Source organism: Bos javanicus, chromosome X (genome assembly GCF_032452875.1).
Source record: "Bos javanicus breed banteng chromosome X, ARS-OSU_banteng_1.0, whole genome shotgun sequence".
Taxonomy (NCBI): domain Eukaryota; kingdom Metazoa; phylum Chordata; class Mammalia; order Artiodactyla; family Bovidae; genus Bos; species Bos javanicus.
In genome coordinates this window covers 39,753,910-39,763,027 of record NC_083897.1, presented here as the reverse complement: position 1 = coordinate 39,763,027, position 9,118 = coordinate 39,753,910, and the positions used below count along the sequence as shown (strand labels likewise).

Sequence of the window (9,118 nt, the reverse complement as noted above, 5' to 3'; positions counted from 1 at the left end):
GATGGGCAGAGGTTGCCCATGGCTGGCCTCCTGGTGGTGATCCTGTGCCTGATCACTGTGGAGGATGACTGTGCCCCTGAGGAAGAGATCTGGTGTCTGATGGTGACCCTCCTTGCTACGAGTTCCTGTGGGGTCCCCGGGCCTATGCAGAGACCAGCAAGTTGAAAGTCCTGGAGTATATGGACAGAGTCGGGTGAAGGTGTCCAAGCTCCTTCTAAGCCCTCTGCAGAGGCTGTGAGGGAGGAGGAAGGGGGACTCTTAGCCAGAGAAGCAGCCAGGCTCCTTCCAGGCCCATGTCCAACAGCTTATCCTGGAGGGCAGGAAAGGAGGCTGATCCTTCCCTCTGTGACTGAAGAAGGAGTGGTCAGCCTTCTCAGCAGTGAGGGTCTGGGCCCGTTGGGGGAACCCGGTGTGCAGCATCTTTGTGTTCTTGTTGTCTACAATGACATGGAGACTCATCTCTGTTTTCTTTAGGAATTTCTCAAATGTTATTCCTTTTTATAGAAGACAATGCATTCCAGTATCTATGTCCCTGATGTTGATCACACTGTGCTTGTACTCATCCAGTTCAAGAACAAGAGTTTTCCTGTTTTGTAAAAGAGATTGGGAACACTTCCATTTTATTTCGTGGTCCTGAACAAGATAACATGGAATTAGAATTAGAATGATTTTGGAAATGTGAATTTATTTAGCAGTGATATAGTTGGTGGAAGAATTAGAAAATAAAAAGTGATAGTGGTGAATTCTTGCTTCATATACTTTTTCTGTGTCATTTTGTACAGCTAAGCAATCTTGGTTTATTTGGATTTGCCTGGGTTATAAATGGAAGTAGCAATTAATCTGAGTCAAGCAGCCCCCTCTTCAATGGCTCATTTATTCTGAAGACCTTTATGGGGCCTCTGCTCCGTAAAAGGCCCTGTGTTAGCAGTTCAGGCACTGGGAGAAGCAGGACACCCCCACAGCTAGAGCGATGGTCTAGGAGCCACAGTCACATGAGGTGCATTGTGAGAGTGAGGGGAAACAGGACATTACTGTAAGGTGTCCTTTTGGATCTTGCATAAGCCCCAGAGAGATCTCTTTCTGGGACAAGACGGAAGGGGTCCTGGATCTTGTCAGATTGCTGCTGACCACAGGGACAGTGTAGGTGTTTTCTACCCCATATCTGCTAAGAATCCTGCAGAACTCCTGTCACACTCCCTTGAAGTGATGCCCAGAAACCCATCCTCTCCTGGTCCTAAGGACACAGAACTCAAGGTGTTAACTAGCTTTTAATTATCTTCATTGTAATTGGGCATTGTAATTAAAGACTCAACATTTATTGGTGATGCAATGATGAAAAAAAGGGTTTGAATGGAAGGCCAGCTGGGACACAGGCAAAGAGTGGGTCTTGCTTCTATTTCCTGGACCAGCTTGGGTCCTGTTGGAACAGTGCTCCGCACCCAAATTTCACAGGTCTTCTAACTGGAAATGGGCCTTTCTGGGTAGCCCATACAATGAAGAATCTGCTTGCATTGTGGGAGACCTGGGTTCAATTCCTGGGTCAGGAAGATTCCCTTGGAGAAGGACATGGCAACTCACTCAAATATTCTTTTCTGGAGAAGTCCATGGACAGAGGAGCCTGGAAAGCTACAATAAATTGAGTTGCAGAGTCCGACATGACTGAATGAGTGACACTATGGTCCACTATAGTCTAACTAGAAAAGTTTCTCAGTTTTATTTATGAAACATCTTGTTTGGCTAATTAGGAATTCCATATCCTATTGAGGTGCATATTCTCTGACCTGCCTTGGACAACAAAGCAGCCAACCCCATTCAGTGGAGAACAGAGGAGTGACTGGGGGCAACAGTGTGAGAAATTCCTGCCCTGTCATAACAGGGCCAACAGCTGCCAGGCCCTGCAAGCTCTGTCTCATCCCTCACATGCATCCTGCAGCCCAACACACGGGGCTCCTCACACCCACTCGCCTCCCAGATGAAGAACTGAGGCCACGGGGCTTGGGCATCTTCCCAAGACCACTTGCCAGTGAGGGCCAGGATGGGCTCAGAACCTTGGTCTCAATTCCTCTGGAGCCCCCACCCTTCCCACCCACCCCAGGCTGTGGCCCAACCTTCCGACTTCTCATGCTTTCCTCTTCTCAGTGTTACATGATGCCTCTGAGGTGACAAAAAGCAGGCCCATGGAAGGAGGGGTATGAGGCGAATCAGAAGCACTATTGGGCTTCTCTGTGCTTTGCTGAGAACTGACTCTGCCGGGGGCTGGTGTCTCTGTCCAGTCCCAGTGCCTCCAGCCTGAGGGTGGTACCCTGTCCCTGCTGCTGCCATGGGGCCTCCTGCCCAATGGAACCTGCCAGGTTGACCAGCTCCTCATTGAGCAGGAAGGAGGGAGGGCCTGACTGTATGGCCCCAGTGCCCACTGGGATAAGGTCCCTACAGGAGCCCCCTCCAATATGGGAGGGAAGGGAACACAAGCAGACCCCTGAAGCTCCAGGTCTTCCCAGCCACAGTGAGGGAGGGGAGCAGCTGGAGGGCCTCTGGGCTGGGGACACCAGGGCAGGGACGCCAAGTGCATGGGCATGAGAGAGAGGCTGTGAAAGGCAGGCCTTGGATGTCATGAGGGCTTGTGTGTGCACAACACAAGTGTCCCAAGCCACGGCTGACAAAGACCCCCTCAGTGCCACATAAACCCACTGCCAGGGCCTGGTGGTGCCTGGAGGAGGGGGACCAGAAAAGGCAGCCTCTTCATGACCCAGGGGGCGAGGAGGGACTCCAAGCATGGAAGGGGCAAGAAAGGCCACATAGTCAGGCTGCTCACAGATGTCATGACCTTCCATCCCATTTGAAGGAGTCACCAGGGGCCCCCACCAACATTCACAGCCTCCAGAGTCATGTCCCAGTCAGACTAACTGACCAGAAGGAAACCTTTGTCAACCTGCTTAGAAGCAGAAAGGCCACGGGGAAGCCCAAGTCGAAGCCTGGAGCTCATCCAGGCCACAAGTCCTTAGTCAGCAAGGGCCCTGGGATAGCTTTTTCCACACCCTCTTAGCTCTCCTCTTTCAGACACCAGGGACTGGCCCTCACACGGGTCAAATGACCTTGCTACTGGCAGAACTGGGACACAATGCCCTAGAGTCCTCAAAGTCCACCTTTCCAAGGTGCCAGTCTGTTTCCTAAATGGTGATTTTCAAGAACAGTGGCCCACAAATCCCAGAGAAGATGCATCTCCAAACCCATTCCTCTACTGTTCATGTGCAGTGAAGACCAATGATTGCCACTTCGGTTTCATCCAGTCCCACACCCGGACTCTCATCCTTTTTCAAATACAGGTAGACGGGGGCTTCCTTTGGTCACACATCTAGCTCAACAAGTCAGACATGCCCCTGGGAGTGAATGTGTGTAAAGGAGGGCCCTTGAAAAGTGCCTAACCCATAAGCCAACAAAATCATTCGATGGACCTGCCATTTGGGTAAAGGAGAACAGGTCCACAGTGGTGGTTGGGACAGGGGCAGGGGTGGAGAAGATCAGAGCTGGCCTCGAAGAGAACCAGTGAAGTGCTTGTTTTCAACAGAACAGGCTGTGCCTTGAGCCCCCAATCAAGTATTTCAAAGGGAAGGTACAGCCAGAACTGGAGGTAGCAGAAGCCCAACCACCCCATTGACAAAAGGAAACAGGGCTTTTGAAGAAGCCTCCAGGGAGGCTGAATCCGAGGATCTGGGAAGGGGAGGGGGAAAGCACACACAGGTGTTCACAAAGTGAAGGCTCTAGGGCCACCAGAGCGGTGTTTATGGGAAACATTGGAAACTGAAGACAACAGCCTGTGATCTGCAGCGGGATGCCATCTGGTGGTGGGCAGAGCTTGGGAGACTGCAAGCTCAGTGGAGCACCTGGCTTTGCCCTCCCACACAGGCTCCTGGGGAGTCTGTGTCTCAGGTGCTTGGGAACAGTCAAGTGGAATATGAGGTTGCTCCCACTGTGCTTGAGCACAGCCCTACTCTGGGGAGAACTCAACCTTGGGGGCGGTGGTGGCAGGACAGCAGGACTCTGACTTTGGGACCATCTGAGTGGGACCGACCAACCAGTAGCACTAGCCAGAAGACCACAAAGCCAGAAGAGGGGGGAGGATGGGGAGCATCAACTCAGGCAAGGCCAATCAGCCCCCTATGGACCCCATCTTCTGGGACGGATAGTCACCAGGGGCCCATCTGTCCCCTGGGGTCTCTCTTGGTGTTAGTAGACCTGGGACTCACCAGGGCCTGGCCTTTCAGCAGAAACCAGTCACAGGCCTGCACATTGTTAGTGAGGGGAGTGGAGCCAGGGGCATATTTGTCAACCCATCCAGGGCCTGGCCCCCTGAAACAAGGGGCCTGGCAGCAGATGGGAGCCTTTGCAGGCAACCTGAAACAAACTTTTCTGTACTTTCAGATAAGAGACAAGCTGGGGATCCCATCTCCATCCCCATGCCCCCTCCCCCACACTGGGCCAGGGCTGACTCTACACATCACCTCTGTGACATCATGAAACAGTTAAGGAAGCAGGCCACTTAATTGGCTGCCTGTCCCATGACCCAGATTCTAGAATCTCCAGAGAGTATTTATGGGGCACCTCAACCCTGGTCTGAGGCCCGTTTGCCCTGAGCATTCACTGCTTGGGTAGATAATGTTCCTGAGCTAGACTGGCTCCATGGATAGTCATAGTTCCCACAAGGCAGTGCTGCTGGCCCCATCAACTGATGGGGAGCCCACAGCAGGGGACCCCCATGATTCCTCCCCAGATCCAAACGTGGATTCAGGGGAGGCTTTGGAGAAGCAGGGTGACCAACCCAAGAGCCCAGATCTAGGTCTGCATGACAATCTGCTCCCACAGGGCCCGAACCCAGAAATGGCCAACAAAGAAGAGAACAACACTGTCCTTGGGCTGTCCTTTCCCAGGAAGCTCTGGAGGATCGTGGAGGATGCGACCTTCACCTCTGTGCACTGGAACGACAAGGGAGACACAGTGGTCATCGAGGCAGATCTCTTCCAGATGGAGGTCCTCCAGCACAGAGGTGTGGACCAGATCTTCGAGACAGACAGCATAAAGAGCTTCATCCGTGAACTGAACCTGTACGGGTTCAGGAAAATCCGCCCTTCAGGTTGCTGTGCAGGGAAGAAGAAGATGATGGTAACATAGAAAGACCTTCTGGGGAGACTAGATTAGATGAGCTGAGTGCTGAACAGGTTTCATTTCCCAGGAGAACATTGTTCTCATGATAGGATGGGTAAAGAAAGAGGAGAATGTGCAGGGTTTGTCGTGTTCCACCACCCCCCCCTTAAGATCCACAGGGGTGATTCCAGACCCTGAGGGGCCATTTGATGTCAGGGAGGGCCAGTAACAACTTAAGCGAGGACAGCCCCGGAGGAGCTCTAGGGAGTGACATGCTAGGGCCACATAACCTGCCAGAATGAAGAGACCTTGTCTCCATACTTAGGCATGGCCTGAGTGGTTGTGAGGAGGAGGGCGATGAGGAACGGCTCTTCTCCCCTCTCATGACTAAAATGATTTGTTTCCTTTCAGATCTATCACAACTCCAATTTTCAGAGAGACAAACCTCTCCTCCTGCAGAATATACAGAGGAAAGGTGACCCCAGAACAACTTCTCAGCCTGCCACCGGAACAACAGCAACCCCAAAGAGAAAGAAGCGAGTGGTGGCAACCACATACTCTCCTCAACTCCACCACAATGAGTTCACCAAAGAGGGTGGCAACAAAGTCCAGGAGGGAATGCCAACTGCTCACAGAACCCTCAGCCAGTGCTCATTTGTGTTCTCTGACTTTGGGTCTATGGGAAGTGTAGCCAGGCAGGCTGGGGGAAACCATCTCCCCAGTGAGCAGGGCAGCCCCAGTGGAAAGGGCACATCCAGCAATGCCACATCTGTGCCCCCAGCTACTGCTGGAAGGGACAGCCCAGGGGAACTGCCTGAGAGTGCCCTGGTGTACCCAGATTATGAATCGATGATGACTTTGTACAACACCTGTTACTCCATCCTGATGGCGGGCCTTTTAGTCATGGCCCCAGACGAGGCCCCTGAGTCAGAGGAGGAGCAGGGAGATTCCTCAGATTATAAGTGTGCCCTCTGTGAGCAGGTCAAGAACAAGCCCAATCCCTGAGCTGCCAGATTCCTAGGGATACTCAAAAGCACTCTCTTGTAATCAAAAATAGATTTCTGGCTCTATTAAAGTAAAGCAAAACTCCACTGGAGTAAATAAACAATCAAGGGAGAACTGCGAATCTGTGTTCTTTCTATCTGTCCATTGTATTCACACATAGCACAGGGTGAGCCAGATCAGGCTGGAAACCCTTGCCCCAGACAGGCTTCAGTCCAGTCCCCATGGTCCCCTTTCATCTGAAACAGTAGTATTTCACAGGCTCATCCAAGGGTCTGACCCATGAGCCGAGTGCTGAGGCAAGCTCAGGACAGACTGGTCCCTGGGCCTTGCATGCCGCTCAGCAGACGACCCAGCTGGGCTCCTGACCTTGGGGGCTGTCACCTTCCATGCACACTGCAGCAGAAAGGGCTCCTCCTGGGTCCGCCAACAATGCCACAAGTTTCTGATCAACAGCTGAACATCCCAGCTCCCGATCCAGGGCCCCCTCCCCACTCTCGGCCAAGAGGCTGACTGGAAAGCAGGGTCACCCAAACCGCCAAGCGCCTTGCAAACACATTACCCCAAAATCAAAGACAAGTACAAAGTTTCCTCAGGTGAACACCAGCCCTTGTCGCTCTGCCCTCACAGCTGTATTTAGGAGCCTGTCTTTGGACATGAGGCAACCAGGCCCTGCATCCAACACACACACTTTGAGAGCCAAGGGACACTTTACAGTAGGGCAAGGGTCACATGCAAGGAAACATCACAGCCCACTTCTGGGCCTGCGGGCCTCTCTGCCTGCCAACGCACAGCATCGCCCCCAGCCTTCCCCCATCACCCCCTGGACACTGTTCCAACATCAGGGAGTTTGGACCAGAACAGAGAGGGAAAAACACTGATAAGTTTCTTAACAACACATTTCTTTCAACGACCCAGACCCAGCAGGGCCATAACAAGTGGCAATGTCATCATTTCATAAAGGTCAAAGTCCCGGAGTCTCTAGCTGAGTCCAGAGCAGCATTGTGTGAGGGGAGTCTCTGCCCCTGGCCCCGCACCAAGTGGGCACCACAGTGCGGGGCCAATTCAGACAAAACCAGATGGGTAAGTCCAGAGAGCAGTGGCGACTGCATGGTGTCACCATGTGCTGGTCTCTAGGTCACTTTCCTCTCGAGAGCCCAGTCTGGACAGGCCTCCTGCCCAAAGGGGATCAGGTGCTTGAGAATGTCCACCTGGAAGATGTCCTCCCCCCCTCCTCCCTTGGATGGGCCGCAACAGCCAGTGAGGGTAGGCGAGAGCAGTCATGTTACTTCTATTGCAGGTCGGGTAGCAGAGCTTGATTCTCCAACTCCTCCACCTGGTCGAGATCTAGGTTTTCTGGGCACAGCAAAGTGTCCCCAATGACTACGAGACCTGTGTGCAAACACAGGACACAGAATGAGAACAAGGTCATTCAAAGTTGCACTTGCTTGAGACTAAGACCATATCATGGAGGGAACCCAAGCTGAACTGGGTCCTCTGGCTGAGCATTTCAGATGGGCTCACCTCGGCAAAGGGAACTTAGGGCAAGGCCAAGCAAGAGAGGGAGAGAAATGAAAGGGAGAGGACTGGTACTCCACAAAACCACCAGGCCATGGGCAGCTCTCAGTCTGCCCACTGCAGGCCGCAGGGACAGAGCAGGAGGGCCCCAGCGGAGGACAGCAGACATCAGGTAAATCACAAAGGATTTACCAGCAGACAGGTGTTGCTGTGGGGCCTCACCCCTGGGGAGTAAAGGAACTTGCTCAGGCCTGGCTGCAGGCAGTGTGGGTATGGAACCCAAGCTGGGTGCTTTACTGCCTCTCATGGTCTCTGCCGGGCACACAGACACATGTGGGGATACAAACACAGACAAGTGCCACGTGCAGACCTGGACCCACCTCTGCCTCAGAGCACCAATGGGGACTGAGGCCCAGAGAGGTGGTAGGCACCTCGGGCCATCATCTCCCAGCCAAGGGTTCCTCGCTGCTCCTCTAAAAAAACCTCAGCCCCACCCACCCCACCAACTGGTTCAACAGAAAACAAACAAGGACAACCTGGCTGGGATCCAGGGCAGTATCGGGACCATGGAGGCAGCGCAGGGCAGGGTGTCACTTGCCCATGATCAACCAACAGCCAAACTTGTCCCCATCCTGCAGCAAGGCCTGGATCTGGGCGGATATCATTGCCGGCCTCTGCTCCAGCATCTCCCACCAGGCCAAGTTCTCCCAGTCCCAGTGTGCAATGTGGACGGCCAGGGTACAGTGCCAGTGGCCACATAGCATGGGCCACCACCACGTCTCCAGGGTCTTGACACCATTTAAGATGACACCCACATAAGGCTGTCCAAAGGACAGACAGCCGAACTTCATCTCCCAGGGCTCCCAGGGCCTCATGTGGCTGAAGAAACACAGAATCACAAAGGCCACAAAGACCAGGAGCCTGACACAGTGGCCTCCAAGCTCACAGTCCTGGGCTGGACTTCAGTCCCACGTGCCCGAGCACCCTTTAATCCTGCTGACACAGAATGCAGCGGATCAGAGAGGGCTGACTCCTTCCATCCGTCTCCATATGGGCTACTGATAGGGGGTTGCTGACGAAGAGGACCAGTCCATCAAATGAAGTCCATGGCCCGGTGGGTTCCTGGAGTACCAGCCCTCTCCCTTTCATTTCACTCCCTCCCTCGCTTGGCATTGCCCTGAATTCTGCCATAAGGGTGGTATCATCTGCATATCTGAGGTTATTGATATTTCTCCCGGCAATCTTGATTACATTCATCCAGCCCAGCATTTCACATGACGTATTCTGCATATAAGTTAAATAAGCAGGGTGACAATATACAGCTTTGATATACTCCTTTCCCAATTTTGAACCAGTCTGTTGTTCCATGTCGAGTTCTAACTGTTGCTTCTTGACCTGCATACAGGTTTCTCAGGAGGCAAGAAAGGTAGCCTGGTATTTCCATCTCTTTAAGAATTTT

General features: G+C 52.9%; 1 protein-coding gene and 1 pseudogene across 1 annotated transcript; one reads left to right on the top strand and one right to left on the bottom strand.

The window, feature by feature from the left end:
• The first annotated feature begins 4,576 nt into the window (after window positions 1–4,576).
• On the top strand, window positions 4,577–6,258 carry LOC133242262 (heat shock transcription factor, X-linked member 3-like). Its single transcript, XM_061408360.1, has 2 exons — window positions 4,577–5,157; window positions 5,551–6,258. Exons 1-2 carry the CDS (start codon window positions 4,678–4,680, stop codon window positions 6,142–6,144), a joined length of 1,074 nt encoding a protein of 357 aa, XP_061264344.1. The 5' UTR covers window positions 4,577–4,677; the 3' UTR covers window positions 6,145–6,258.
• Window positions 6,259–7,274: 1,016 nt separating this feature from the next.
• On the bottom strand, window positions 7,275–8,620 carry LOC133242561 (EOLA-like protein; annotated as a pseudogene).
• Window positions 8,621–9,118: the final 498 nt, after the last annotated feature.